General features: G+C 46.3%; 1 protein-coding gene across 2 annotated transcripts in view; it reads right to left on the reverse strand.

The window, feature by feature from the left end:
- Positions 1-16,194, reverse strand: part of LOC147886263 (uncharacterized) — a 133,392-nt gene that overhangs the window by 94,000 nt on the left and 23,198 nt on the right. For both annotated transcript variants that reach the window (XM_087395170.1, XM_087395171.1), the window contains exon 4: positions 50-134. In XM_087395170.1, coding sequence (XP_087251296.1) covers positions 50-134 — 85 coding nt within the window. The remainder of the gene's footprint in view (positions 1-49; positions 135-16,194) is intronic.

Here is a 16,194-nt window from a genome sequence, read left to right on the forward strand (position 1 = left end):
AATGAAAGACACCTCTAAATCACCAATTTTAATGCAAGCTAATCCAAACCTGAAGTTGTCAACCAGGGTCACCACTTGGAAAATTAACAAAGGAAGAAACACGATCTTCAAATTGAGGACCGACCTTTCAGAATCTGTTTTTAAGAAAACCAGCAAAGGACAAGTTAAGAACTGACCTTCCAAGATCTTATTTCAAAAAATGAACTCCGTCCCTCCCTCCCTCTCTCTCTCTCTCTCTCTCTCTCTCTCTCTCTCTCTCTCTCTCTCTCTCTTGGTGTGGATGCTCGTTTAGTAGCTCCACCACCACAGCTCGTGGTGGTGGAGCATTTTGCATTTTGCATTGGTGTGGATGCTCGTTTAGTAGCTCCACCACCACAGCTTGTTTGTACTAGGTTTTTCACAATCTGATAGACCCACCGGTATTCCGAAGACTTTTAGAAACTCTCTCTCTCTCTCTCTCTCTCTCTCTCTCTCTCTCTCTCTCTCTCGTTTGTGGAAGTGGACAACAAAGCAAGTAAGTCTGATATCCAAGCAAAGATTAAAGAACACGAAGCTAGATGTGATAATGCGCTGAAGATTAGAATAGGGGGGCTCCCAAAAGATTGGTACAAAGAGGAGGATACATATAGTGAAATATTGACAAAGATCAAATCAAGTTTGCCCAACATCGAATGGGTGAATGATGATGAGCAGGATGATGACGACTCCAGGCCAGCTTCTATTTTACACTATAGAGGTCATGCAATCCTTACGCTGAAGTCAAAAGATATGCAGATCAAGCTTCTTCGACAATCTTACAAGCTGAAGGGCACCAAAGTATGGATAGCAGAGGAGCTTACACAAACCCAACTCAAGATTAAGACAACTGAATTAGCTAAAGTCAAGGCTGCCAAAAAGGATGGAAAATGGGCAGTTTACCGTGAAGGGGTAGCACTAATCAGAGAGTTTAAATCAAAACCAAAGACTCTCAGTCTTAAACTGATGTATGGCTGTTTACTCTCCAGAATATCATGTAGGTACTCTAAATAATTGGGATTGCTTTTTGCACTCCTTGGGAGCTGCCATGTGCCCTCCCTAAAGCAGATGTACTAGAGGGTTTTTTGCTGTCCCATAGACCTTTTGGTCTCCAATGGACGTTAATAGACACACACTCTCTCTCTCTCTCTCTCTCTCTCTCTCTCTCTCTCTCTCTCTCGCTTGGGGGGAGACCAGAAGTTTCCCATCAAGATTCAGTTCTACCATGACTACGTTCTGAGGGTCTCGAAGTAGGTCTTGTCATCAGACCTCAGTATCTCGAGGATAGGAGAGTCTCACATGCACTGAGGATCGCCATCGGGCAGTTGCAAGTCTCATCGCCATCGGACAGTTGCGGTCCTGTCACATCAGTTGAGGATTGAGGCGGGGAGAGCCACAGGCATACCTAGAGAGCAGAGGATTTGTAGACTATGCCCGATGGGGGAGGTCAAGAAAGAGAAGCATTTTCTATGTCTCTACCTACTCTACTATGAGATCCGAGGGCAATATCACTACCTCTTTCAGGAGGGACATGGCTTTTGGTCTACTTACACAACTGATCCATTTGGGCTCTATCTGATTGAGATGCGCCGACACAGAGATGTACTGATATGGCAGAACAGAGAGCAGCACGAGGCAATGCCACAGGCCACCGGGATTGACCAAGCACAGACACGTGTCACAGACTTCTATGCATCTAAGTCAACTCTTGGGGAGGCTGAGGGAGAGGAGCTTGATGACATGAGAGCATTATGGATTAGCAGTGAGAGTCACCACCACGATGCTGCCATCGAGAGATGCACACTCCACATGCAGCAGAGAGAGTGACCAGAGCACGCACGGAGAGTGACCCCCCTCAAATCCTGCTTGGGCACCACATGTCAATAAAAATTCTTACACTCCTTGGCAGGACAAGATTGGGCTCAACTCTCTCTCTCTCTCTCTCTCTCTCTCTCTCTCTCTCTCTCTCTCTCTCTCTCTCATCGTTCGTCGCTCATCGTTGCTCATGTCCATCGCTCGCGTCCATGCTCACCTCCGTCTACTCATCGTTGCTTGCCCATCTGACATCCATTGCTCAGCGTCGCTCATCGTTGCTCTCTCGCTCTTTGAGTTCTGTAGCCCATTGCCGTGCTGAGATGAACTACATTTAAGGGGTCATCAGACCCTACAACACCACCATTTTGGCATTCAGATCGACACTAAACTCCCCTAGAACTCATCTAATTACATCCAAGACAATGTCAACGGGACCTGAGAGTCAAAATCGTGCATTCTGGCAACACAGCCTGCTCGTCATGTGTTAACCCTTGGCAAACTTGACTCCCAACCCATGATCAATCTACTTTTCCTGCAAGGTCTTAATGTTTTTGAATTTGTGGGTTAACATATGAATAGTCCTGCTACTTCAAGCTTTATTCAATATCCCTTGATGCATTGATGGGTGCTGAAAATGCCAAGATGCTTAGGTTGCTGAAATTGCAGGTCAACATATGAATAGTCCTGCCCCTACACTAGCCTCTCTGCTAGCCTACCCTGCCTATGCTAGCCTCTCCGCTCACCTATCCTGCTGCTGCTACGCTACACCCACGTAGCCTCTCTGCCATCGACGCCACCCCCCCCCTTCACGTAACCTGTCTACCATCTCACGTAACCTCTCCGTCAACCTCACGTAGCCTCTCCATCAGCAACCCTTCGTAGCCTCCCTCATGTCTAACACTGCGTCGCTGCCTACGCCCATCCGTCAAAGCTGCCTATGCTCCCCGTCTTCGCGCTTGCCACAAGCCACGCCAACAGCACGTGGCATAATGCATGCTTGCCACATCACTACTGACACATGGCACAACACATGCTTGCCACGTCACTGCTGACACGTGGCAGTGCCACATCAGCACATCAGGGCTGCCTTGCTGTGCTCATACGGGCTCCCACCGGATTGGCTCCAACTTGACAAAAAAGTGCAGAAGCAGAGAAAACATGTGAAGATTCTCTCTATTACTGCATTACTGCATTTTCCAGTTCAGCAAATAAAAAAGGGCAGATACTCACGAGTCACATTGCACAATGCCTACACGAGCATGTGTGGAGGACATTTGGGGGAAACAAGCACTTGAAAATGCCATGACAGCTTACACAGCAGGAACCACTCCAAACATTACGTCCAATGTCCTCACCAGCCTCCTAAAGATATGCCTTGCATTGATTGAAAGAATCGATAGCTTGGAATCTACTAATGTGGCCCTCCTTGCGGAGAAGGCACATGTAGATAAAACACTAGTTGAAGTGAAAAAGCATGGAGGGAAAATGCAGGAGGAATGGAGGAAAGAAAGGGGCAAAAAGGAGGAATGCGAGAATGAAAAGGGTGAATGGATATGCGAGAAAAACAAGCTCCAGGACAGGGTACATGCTTTGGAGATTGAATTGCAGCAAATAAGGGATATGAAAGCACCCCCGGAAGGAAATTGCAAAGCAATGGAGGAGCTGAAAACAGAAAATGCCACTCTCAGAAAGGACATTGCCACCATGCAGGAAACAATGCAAGCACACATGCTGAGCTTAAACAACAAATCAGCAAAGGGGAAGCTAAGATGTTGCCATTTTTTTTAAGAGGGGGGGAAAGGGGGTCTTAATGATGAAGGCGGCAGGGCAGAGGCTGATGTGGCTGAGGCGACGCGTGGCGACGTGCAGGACTCCAAGGAAAAGGGCTATCAGAAGGCAGAGGCAGAGACTGCACCGTGGCAGAGGCGGCGGCGGCGGGTCAACACGTGGCAACGGGGCGGCGGGTTAGAGAGCAATGGTTGGACGGGGTACAGAGGGTAGAGGGACTGCTCTGGAGCGTGCAACAGAGCAGTGCGTCACGCAGCTGCGAGGGCAGTGCCAGAAGAGAGCAGAGGACTGTATCCTTTATTAGGCTGCAGTTGCAAGGTGGCCGCGATTCGCGGCGCGGATCGTGTGCAGCTTGGGGCGCCGTGCACCACCCGTGCGCCTCAGGCCTTATCACAAGGCCTACTCAAGGGGTAAGGCCTTACACAAGGCCTTCACAAGACCCAGTCCTCGAGTCGAGGACTGCGCCACGATGGGGCATAATCAATGAGGTGCGTCGAATCCCTGAAGGCCCATGATTGGCATGCGCATCCTGTCACCCCTTTTCTTCCAACTATGTACTAAGCGTCTCCTCCCGTATAGAAAGAAAGGAGAGATTTAATTTTAACCGAATTTCAAAGGGGGAAGAGAGAAAGAAGCCCCCTAGTAATTTTCTTGATTCTTGTTCTCTCTTTGTGTCCTCTACGATGTCACGCTGATGTCGGCATGCTACAACATGGTAGGTCCACACAGTCAAAGAATCACTGCTCTGATACCACTTGTCACGTACCGGTTGGAGGATGCACATATATGAAAGAATGATGCAAGAATTTTGAAGCATTGGCCCTCCAAATGGGGTGGAAGGAGTGCCCACGTGAGTGTACTTTTTCTATGACCAACTACTAGAATGCTCATGCAAATTCACCATACCACATATGAATGCATAATGCCTCATGCACACATTCCATGCATACGAGAGGTCACAACCTCTCATGCCTCTTGGGATCCATCCGTTGGGCATACCCCATTATTCTACCCTTAGCCTATGAATCTTATGCCTACCATTTATTAATGCATACCCATGCATTCCTACCCATTCCTATCCTAGGACCTACATGTGTGAGTGCTCCATATATATTAAAACAATTAACATATCCAATACATTATCCATATGGCATTTAGCCATTTAAACCTACCTAGCCTACCTTTTAATTATTACATTTGATCATGCTAGCCTAATACATTCTAGACTACAAAATCGTGTCGTGACAACGGGAGTGGCTTCGGCCCACTATCACATCACGCTTGATCCATTTCCATGACCAGGTTTGCATTAGGCTCTACTTGCTTGAGATGCACCGACACAGGGAGACCTTGCTACGATAGATCAGAGAGCAGCAGGAGGCGATCACACCACAGGATGCAGAGGCTGACCACAAACAGCAGCACGTCATGGATTTTTATGCATTCGAGTCAGCTCTAGAACACAGTGGGGAGGAGCAGGAGCTAGCGGGACTATGCGGCCAGTTTGGATTACCGAGAGAGGACTGCAAAGGCCACCCACGACACGGAGACCCGCCCAGAGCACACTCGATTGAGGTTTGCCCTATCACATCTTTCCTCAGAGGGGACCGCCCGAGACGAGGGGTCACTCTGAACATAGCTCAACGGGTTCGGAGATCGAGGAGACCACGCTCCCCTCTGATGCCATAGTATGAGACAGCCAGACAGACTCAGATTCGAGACATTTTCACTGCTCATAGACGAACCACCACAGTGCCTGATTTCGGTTTCTGAGTTTCCAATCCAATTCCAGTTCTTAGCCTACTCCCGATAGCGGTTGATTACTTATCTGGCAAGGCCCTCCTCTGATGGAAAGAATTACGCCCGAGGCCCACCAGTTGGAGTGAATTTGAAGAGAGTTTCAAGAAGAGTTTCTAAAGAAGGAGGAGGACTATGACATCATAGGCAAGCTTAAAGCTCTCGATATGTCCAAGCAGCTTGACCTTTGAATTACCTCCAGAAGTTTCATAATTTGCAAGCTAGAGCTACAAAGATGGACCCAGTGACTTTATTGGGATTCTTTGTGGATGGATTGCCTGATTCCTATAAACTCCAGATCAAGAACAATAAATGCACCACTTTGCAAAAAGCCATGAATTGTGTGCGCTTATATGATGATACCATACAGGGGAGTCGAAGTCGGTTGACAATTCTTCCAAGAAGAACTTGACTTAGGTACAGAATGGTAAAGCCCGTTTATTACGCAACCTAAAGTTAAAGAAAGAAGGACCTTGTTTTATTTGTGAGGAGCGGGCCCACACAAGGAACGACTGTCCTAAGCGCAAGAACCAGACGCAAGCGCCAGGACCGAAGCTCCATGCAGGCCAAGGAACCAAAGCTAAGGGAGCTAACCAAGCGTCGATGATTGTATCATTACTTGCCCACTTTCATGTAATTGCACTTTTACAAAATCATTATTTGGCCCCCATGACCTTTTTCGAGCTTATGGAAAAGTGAGGGACAAACAAGTTCGCATTCTCTTTGACCTAGGCAGCTCTCGCAATTTTGTGAATTACAAACTTGTGCAGAAGTTGGGGCCGTCCATGACACCTAGCGATCACACCTATGCATAGTCACAAGAAACGTTTCGGGATCTGGACAAGCGTTCCTCTAGAAACGTGTAAAATAAATGTATTTTATATAAATTATTTTATATAAATGATAAAAATAGTGTATTCTATATAAATTATGTTTCAAAAAGCGTTTCACGTTTTGCACGTTTCTTAGAAACGTTTCGGGCAGAAACATTTCTTCATATTTCTATTGCCCGAAACGCGTTTTCTGGTTACAGTGCACCTATGGATTCCACTTTCTTCATTTGTTGTTTCGATTAATAACAAAAAATTTAAGCGCATTTGAACACCGAGAATTGAGAATGTTGTTAGATGATTTTGTTGATGTATTCCCTGCACAACTGCCGGAAGGTTTACCTCTAGAAAAGGCAATAGATCATCGCATAGATTTAGTTTTTGGGGCTCAACCTATTAGTATTCCACCTGATAGGATGAGCCATCTTAAGGAGGACGAGTTAGCTTCGCAGCTTCAGAATTATCTGAACATGGGTTATATTCGCCCTAGTAAATCAGCCTGGGGTGCACTGTTCTTTTGAGAAAGAAGAAAGATGGTTCGTGGAGAATGTGTGTAGATTACAAACGACTAAATGAGGTGACAATTAAGAATAAATATCCTCTTCCTCGCTCCGATGATTTGATAGACCGGTTGGCCGGAGCGAAGAATTTCACTAAGATTGATTTGCGCATGGGTTACCACCAAATCCGTATCTATGCAAAGCACATAGACAGAACCGCTTTTCATACTAGGTATGGTCACTACGAATTTCTTGTATTATCTTTTGGGTTGACCAATGCTCCTGCTGCTTTCCAGCAAATGATGAACGATTTGTTCCGAGATTATTTGGGCAAATTCGTTGTTGTGTTTTGAGACGACATCTTGATATATAGTCGATCGTTACAGAACCACATTGGACACCTCAGGATTGTCTTAATTCTATTAAGGCAGCATAAGCTATATAACAAGATGAGTAAATGTGACTTCTTCATGAAGGAGATCATTTACTTAGGGCACAAGATTTCTTCAGAAGGTACCAGCATTGATCTAGATCACATTCAAAAGGTTTTGAAATGGCCCATACCTCAAACAGTGAAACAACTTCGTTCTTTCCTAGGACTTACGGTCTTTCTAAGAAAGTCCATACGTGATTACTCTAAAATCACAATACCCTTAACAAGCATGTTGAAAGGTGGTGGAGGCAGGTCTAACCAGCCTATATCTTGGAATGAGGAAATGAACAAGGCTTTTGAAAGGTCGTACGACATGGACGCAGATCTAAGCAGCCTATCTCTTGGAATGAGGAAATGAACAAGGCTTTTGAGAACTTGAAACAGCATGTTGAAAGATCATGGACGTAGGCCTAACCAGCCTATATCTTGGAATGAGGAAATGAACAAGGCTTTTGAGACCTTGAAACAAAGTATCAAGGAAGCACTTGTTCTTGCACTACATGATCCTACCCGGCCCTATGTTTTAGAGGCCGATGCGAGTGACTTTGCGATTGGGGCAGCTTTATTCCAAGAGGGCACACCTGTAGCTTTAGAGAGTAAAAAGCTAGATCACACTCAATATCGTTGGCCCACACTAGAAAAAGAACTATATGCAGTAGTGTATGCTCTCAAGGTTTGGAGACCTACTTGTATGGCTCAAAGTTTCTTGTATCATCATCATCATCATCATGTTCTTGTTCTTCTTCTTGATCTTGTCCTAGGAGGTTGAACCGAGGACAAAGTTATCGCACTAGAAAAGGAAATAGCTGAGACAAACATACTTATAATTTTGGAGATATGGAAGCATGAGGGGAATATGGATACACCCACACCTTCCTTGTGGAATCATCTATAAATGTGACAAAGTACCGTGCACCTCCAAGTGAAGGACTAGGCATCTCACACACGTCTGTATGCACAAGCTCAAGTTGAGCATCTTTATGTCCTAATCTCCTTTTATGAGGACACTGTAACTGTCTACCATACATGCAGTGCTCACAAAACTTTAAATCAGAAAATTTAAGAGACGGTAAGTAGCCAAGGCGAGCCAATTGCTCCATTCCACTTATGCTCATATGTCCCATCCGGCTATACCACATAGAAATATTCGGCAGCTCGGTGGCATGAATATCAGCATGATTACATACTTTAGCATGAAGAGTATACATTGTGTCAACCTTAGAGCCTCTGGCAACAACCAGGGCACCTTTGGTGACCTTCCAGAAACCATGACCAAAGCTGGTCACAAAACCTTCGTCATCCAACATGCCAATAGAAATCAGATTTTTCTTGACTTCGGGTACATGCCTGACATTGTGAAGCATAAGCTGAATACCATCAGCAAATACAAGCCTGACAACTCCAACACCGACAATACTGCATGCATGATTATCCCCTAGAAAAACGACTCCATTACTGCCTGCTGCATACCTTACAAACAATTCTTTGTAAGGTGTAACATGGAATGAGGCACCTGAGTCAATGATCCAAGAGTGCATGTCTGCAAAATCTCCTGCATGGAGAGAATGAGCATCCAAAGTAGAGAGAAATAGAACCTCTCCTTCACTGTCATAACCGTGTGTAGAATGAAGCTCTTCAAGGATTCATAAAAACATAATGCAAAAACACACATAGGGGGACAAGGGTTTGGTGGGATAGCATGCTACGTAAGAATGACGTGGGAAAAACAGCAAAATTTGTAAAAGAGGGCCCACACAAACAATACAATGGCTGGACATCATGGCAAAGGAGGGGACATCAAAATGGCAGCATGTTATTTTGCACCCCCACAATCACCCATCTACAAAAACAACAGCAACATATCTCAAGAAGACCCCCTCATGCATTTAGGGGAAGATATAGCTAGGTTCTCTAAAGAGAGCACAATTATTCTAGCAGGAGACTTCAATGCACGAACAGGATCAATCCAAGCATCATAACAACGGAGGGGAGCGAGACCCATATGGATACGAAGTGGAAGAAAACAATGGAGAAAGAAGAGGATGGAAAAGGACATCAAAAGATGTAGGGGGAATCACTCATATGGGAAGGCAACTCCGCACATTGTGTGGATGCTTTGGGCTACAAATATGCAATGGCACAACAAACTTTCAAAACACAGGAGGGTACACATGCAAGACAGCCCAAGGGTCAAGTGTAGTTGATTATGTGATCACAAACTCACATGCACAGCACATGATTGACTACATGAAGATCAAGGAGGAGTTTCTTGAGTCAGACCATAGAGCAACGTCTATAGGCATAATGGAGACGAGCAACGCTGTGAAAAAAAAAAGAAAATTACTGCACACCCCAGGCTAAGAATGGATTACAAAAAAGCACATATTTATGAGGAGGAGATAGGGGCAGCAATGGTACAAGGGCAAATACCTTCAACATGTCAAGAAATGAGTAAATACATAACAAATATGCTGCTGTCAACAGCTCAAAAATGTTTCACTAAAAGAAATGCGGGAATGCCATCCAATCATTGGTACAACCACGATTGCAAGGATGCAAATAGAGCCTGAAGAGCAGAGAATCCAACAGAGAAAGAGTTAAAAGCTCGAACATATAAACAGGTAGTAAGGCACACAAAAAAGGATATATCTCAAAAACAAGCAGCTTGACAGCTTTGAGGGGCTGCAACAAAAGTAATTCCAGAAACTACACAGCAACAAACCCCAAAAAAAGAAGGCACAATGGGAAGACATGATACGATTTGTCAAAAGCCTCTATGAAAGAGATGGGAAGAAAAGATCAACCACAACTATACTATCAAAGCAACAAATGGAAGAGGTGGACATTGAAAGGGACCCGAAAAAGCTAGCCAATGGGAAAGATCTAGACACACAAGGGCCAGTAGCAGAGATGTTAACATGGGGAGATGACAAAACAAAGGAAATGCTTACAAGGCTTATGAAAATGGCTCTACAGGAAGGGTTCCCATTAGATGGGCAGATAAGCAGGATTGTACAGTGCAGGGGAGGATTGGGGGGGAAGGGGGGGGGGGGGGGGAAGCAAGATGGCAAAGAATTATTAGACAATCATGGTAAGCAAATTTATATGGCACCATACTTGAGCAGAAAATCAGCCAATGGGCAGAGGAACAAGAAGTAAGGGAACCATCCTAGGCAGGGTTTCGTCCGAAGCACTCAACAGTAGATAATCTAGTTGCCATAGGGGATGCAACTGAAGGAGTCAAATGCAAGAAAGAGGCTATATACTGCTGTTTCATAGATTTCAAGAAAGCCTTTGACATAGTGCTGCGTAAGAGGCTATGGGAAAGACTGGAAAACCAAAAAGTTCCTCAAGAACAGGTATAGCTGAGTTAGCACAGCCGCTAGTGGATGGGTCATGCTCCAAAGAGAAAGCTGTAATAAGAATTGACATAGGGGTGAGTTTGAAGAGTGGATGAGAATGCACATCAAGGAAGGGGTTCAGATTGCGGGATATGCTTCGTTACTGCTTATCTACGCAGATGATGTAGTATTCTTCGCAAAGAATAATGAGAGCCTGCAAGCACATTTGGATGTGCTCAGAGATTTTGCAAACACTCGGGGATGCAGATCAATATAGATAAGACAAGGTAATGGTCAACGCGACTCGCAGCAAAGAAGTAGATGACACATTTGGAGAGGAGCCCTTGGAAAGAGTCAATTCATATAATATTTTAGGACTAGATTTCACAGACAATTAAAATGGAATGCATGTGTGGAAAGAAGGATTCTGGGGGGTTTGAAACCCCTATATAGCTTCCAAAATAAATGCATTTGTGGAATTGGGAAATGAGAAAGTTTATGTACATCATGCTTGTGTAGACAATCATCCTTTATGGGTGTCCCACTTGGGCACCTGGGCTGTCTAGGATATACAGGAAAAGAATAGAAACTATACATAAACATTTCCTGATAGGGGAGTTACAACCTACTGGCTGAAATAGGTATGATACCTTTGGAAGGGGAGGCATTGTGTCAATCCATGGCTTATCTCAACAAAGTTGAGAAGATGGACGCCAGTAGGATACCACACAAGGTGATGGAAGCTACCCGAACTGTACTGAAAGGGAGGAAGTCTGTCCATCTGAATGCCGTGACTACCAAACCATGTGGATATCCGTGCATACCATGCCGTTATCGACACCACTCTCTACTAGTCGCCTGGAGGACTCTAATGCTAACCTCGGTAGTCTCCACTGGGGTAAGGACCAAACTTTGTGGAGGAACGTCACCATTTGGAAGATGGCATCAACCTGGAGGGGGGTCATGGCAAACTCTGCCTGTATAATCTGATGAGGGACTGAGGGTTTACTCCGATGGATCCCATGGTCACGTGTAATCTCTCAAATCTCTTCCACTCCATCACTGAAATATCACTCCCCCAAAAAGGTGTTGCGTACATGGCAGTCGGTCTCACCAGTGTGTCAAAGAGCCAGCCCTTGGTCGGGGGTCTTGGAAAAGTGCCTAGAAGCATCGCCTCTCTAGTCGGGCCAGAGCACCCCGTCCTCGTGTGAGTCGTGCCGTACCCACATGGATCATCGTGAAACCTGGTCCAGTGAACACTATCCCCGGATATGTGTAGGACTGCACTATCTCCACAGGCTCGCCCCTGTATGAGAAACTATGGTGACGGGATACTGCTGCTCGCGAGGTGTTGAGGATCATAACCTTGGTCTTCCCAAGGTTAACTGTCATGTCTCTCTCCCTGCAAAACATCTCCAGAGCCTCTAGATGTTTCTGCAGCCCCTCTGCTAAGGATGATATGAGGACTATGTCATCGGCATACAACAGTATTTGCACCATCATTTCAGCCAGTAGCGAACCCTCTCCGCCTAGTCGATCGACAAAAGAAGTGATCTTGTCGATATAGAGCCTGAAGAGAGTTGGTGATAGGGGGCAGCCTTGCTTTACTCCGATGGTGCTCTCAATCCAGTTTGATTAGCCTCTTGTGGCGCGTATCCTCCCTTTGATAGACTCATATAGACTCATGACCCCCCAAATCATGATGATTGGAAGTTGTAGCTCCTGTAACCTCTTGATCAGGCGAGAGCGTGGGACAGTGTCAAATGTCTTACGAAAGTCTACAAAGCAAGTGTTGACTTTCTGATGCCTCGACTTCGCCTCCTCAATAATAGCCCTTAGGGTGAAAATGTGATCCAAGGTAAAATGTGATCCAAGGTAGAGTGCTGTCTCCGAAATCCTGCCTGCCCAAGTGCCCGCTGCCCGTGACCCTCTGTGTGGCTGATGATCTCCCTCTCTAGTACCGACCCATATATCTTAGCCAAAGTATGGCCAATCATAAGAGTACGGTAGTTCTTAGTGTCCATGGGATCACCTGCCTTGTGTATCGGTACTATGGTGGTGGTGCCCCAGGTAGGTGGGAAGCCATGGCATATGGCATGGTTGAACAACTGTGCAAAGGGCAGCTCGTACATTCTTCGGAGTAAACAAATGGCATGTGGTGGGTCTAGGCATAGAGGACATATCAGGTGGTGCTTGACCTAGGACATCATATAGGGAGCAAGCATATGTGTGCCAGACTATGGGATCTGTGATGGGAATGGGTGACTTTCATTCTGATGATAAGAGTCCCCATCCTGTAGTAGGATCTCCTCCGCGAAAGGAGCTGATCACCTCATCCATCCTGTGCGTGAGGAAAGCCCGCTTCTTACGCCGTGTCACTCAATGTGAGATCCGTTGCACCTTTGGTGAAGTCACATGTCCCAATGCTATCTCACGTGTAAGGTGGGCTCTCATCTCTATGCACTCATCATCAAACCAGGGATTTTGGGGCATCCTCCCATTTGGGACACGTGCAGATCGTGTCGTGGGAAAGGATCTGGTTGCAACATCATGTATCACCGATATAAGAGTGTCTGATGCATGTACGAGGTCCATCCCATCGCCAAGTAGTACTGGAAACTCAGAAGCCAGGTGGCTCACGTACACCGGGTCAACAGCATGGTCAATATGAATCTGAACACGAGCGGGTGGGGGGGCCCTCCTCATGGTTGGCGTGGTGACCGATATACAGAAAGTGAGATATGAGGTGGCACCATAAAATCATGTATCCGTGGGGCCAATGCTAGTGGACCGAGCAGGTAGTCTACCGTACTACTCCCCCCTCCATGTGGGAAACAGGTGAGTCCGCCAGATGATGGCCATCTGCAAATACCACTATATATGATCAAGTCATAGATAGCACCCAGCTCGAGTAAATGTCTCCAATACGCTGTCACTGGTGCATCTGCATCTGCATCTGCCGACTGCCTCACGACCCCTAGCTCTGCTACATCCATCTCCAATACTATGAGGGAATCCTCATCGAAATCTAACACGCCCACCTGTCTGTTCCAAGTACGTGCATTGAAGTCACCAAGGAGGAGAGTATCCCCATGTCTGAAGAACTCTGTGATATCATCATGAATAGCCGAATCCACATGTGTCGTGCATGCTCCTCCCTTCATATCATAGAGAGGAGTGGCCTCAGATGTGATCTGAAAAGGACAGCCACACCTCCAGATCCTCGTACCCCACTATCCCTCCTCAATTCCCTCCTGTGGGCAGACTCCCATGTGTATCCTGTCACTGTGGGTAGCCCTCTCTCTGGGCTCTCATGCGTCTCGGTATAGAAGATCACATCTTTGTTATGGTATGTCTCCAAGAACCCCCTTGGGTCAGACCATAGGGTGCAATTACAATTCCACACTGCCATCCTCGATTTGTTTTGCATACTCGCCGCATCGTTCAGACACCGTCATGTGCTGTCCCCTTCTCCTCCTATTGCATCTCGTGCTTCTTTTTCTACCCTCTCTCGAATGATCATCCTACCATCTCTGTAAACTGCCCATTACCCCTCTTGCCTTGCAGCCATCACCCATACCATTCCTTCCTTCTATGCTCCGAGAGAAGAAGAAGAAGAAGAAGAATATATTATCGTCCTCTGAAGACCAAAACCGGCCTATGGGACCTGAGCAATACAATATCACAAGTACATGAAAGCTCCTCCCGAAGATGGGAGGGTGGAAAGAGAAACCACCTTCTAGGATTCAGGTGGATTCCTATGCTTGAAGAGCTTATACACAAATGTTCCTAAAGCTGAAGGTGACCCTTTATGCAGCAAATCAGCCAGTTTGTTATGTCCCTCAAGGAGGTGATTGAACTCTTCCCTAATGTGTGCATAGTGAGGGCATATCATTACCATGTGTTCTTCTGTTTCAACCATACCTTGATCACATAGTTGGCATATTCTACTCTCCCTTGGCATCTTTTTCCATCCCCCTGTTTCTATTTGCAGCTGGTGTGATCGGGTGCGAAGTGAGGCTAAAGCCCTCCGTTTATGCACTGCTATAGGTGTACATATGTACTTCTGCGTTGTTGTCTCCCTTCCTGTATAAATTGACCAATATTCGGGGTTGATATATGTGCGATAGTACTCAAATTTATCTTTGTTTTCTGCTGTTTGCCATTTCCTGTGTAGTGCATTCAGCAGGTCATAATGAAAAGCCTCTTCATCAATCTCCTCTGAAGAGTAGTTTAAATACTCTTCTACTTCCCACTTCTTGAACCATTTTTTTAGGTCCTGTGCCCATCCGGATGTCAAAATCTTGCCCTTGTTTGTCTTTTGAAGCTTCTGACTTTCTTTCCATGCTCTCTTTGGTAGCCTTTCATTATCCATGCCCTTGACCTTTGTGATGTATCTGAGTACCCTCTTCAGAGCATGTAGCTCTATGGGTATACATCCTCTCTCTAGGAGTAACAAAGAGTATGGTGTAGTAGCCTTGATGCCCAGGTGCCTCCTAATGAAAGACTTTTGCATTTTCTCTATCTCATTCCACGTTGATGGAGATATACTCCCACCCCATACCTCTACTCCGTAGAGTACTGTCTGTATCACATATGCCCCAAAGATCATATTTCGTACTTGCCACCTGAGAGAGAGAGAGAGAGAGAGAGAGAGAGAGAGAGAGAGAGAAAGAAAGAAAGAAAGTTTATTAAAGTCTTCGGGAGACCGTGAAGGTCTATGAGACTAAAGATAACTGATACAATGAGCATAACGGTGGTGGTCTCAAAACCGGCCAACCAACCGTTTCTACAAAAAAAGAGGTTATGAAGGACTATGTGTCTAGTCCTGATACAAAAAATATGTGTCTACCTCCAGATGATACAAAGAAGAAGAAGGGGGGGGCACAAAAAAGTGGGGCACAGGGGGGAGATACAGTATACATGTGCAGGTGGTGATCGTCAGAGACCAATCATAGAGGGGCCATCAAATGGGAAGTCGGAAAAAACCCTGCGATAGATGATTGGCCTCTGACGTCACGCGGCCTAGTCGAGCTCAGTCGTCGGGGGCGGCGGGTGGCCCTGTGGATGAGGGCAAAGGTAACCCCAGTGGGGCGGGCCGAGAGCAGAGACGAGATGTCCTGGACCTGGATGTGTGAATCTGTCCGCTGACACAGCTGTCGTGACTCTGGCTCTCGCTCACGTCCGCGTCGTCGGCTAGACTGAGAAGAGGTATCCTGTGGCTGAAAGAAGTCAGTGATAGGCCGCTGGATATCCTCACGCTGTGTGTGCTGCTCGTGTCGCCGTGCTCGGAGAGAAGTATCTCGGTGGCGGGTCATCTCATGTAAGAAAGCGGCAAGGCACCGCTGATCCGGGAATTGTAGCATGTGTGAGAGGGAGCCGAATCCGTTGTGGAAGAGGCAGTGGTATCGGCCTCGAATGGCATAATAGATAGGACATCTCAAAGCAAAATGCTCCTCCGACTCGATCTCCTGTAAGTCGCAAAGTGGGCAAAGGCGGTCCTCTCGTGGGATACCCTCTGCGCGTCCACTCTCGATCCGTAATCGGTGTGACGAGACCCTAAACTGACCGAGGGAGATCCGGAGCGCATGTGGTAGATGAAGTTGTGTGTAACCCGGAGGTGTGATGAAGCCCTCCTGTGAGATCTGGAGGCAGTGTCGGCGGTAGAAGTCGAG

This window comes from Dipteris shenzhenensis, chromosome 24, assembly GCF_047967505.1.
Source record: "Dipteris shenzhenensis isolate YYH24624 ecotype China chromosome 24, Dip_SZ_1.0, whole genome shotgun sequence".
NCBI classification, from domain to species: domain Eukaryota; kingdom Viridiplantae; phylum Streptophyta; class Polypodiopsida; order Gleicheniales; family Dipteridaceae; genus Dipteris; species Dipteris shenzhenensis.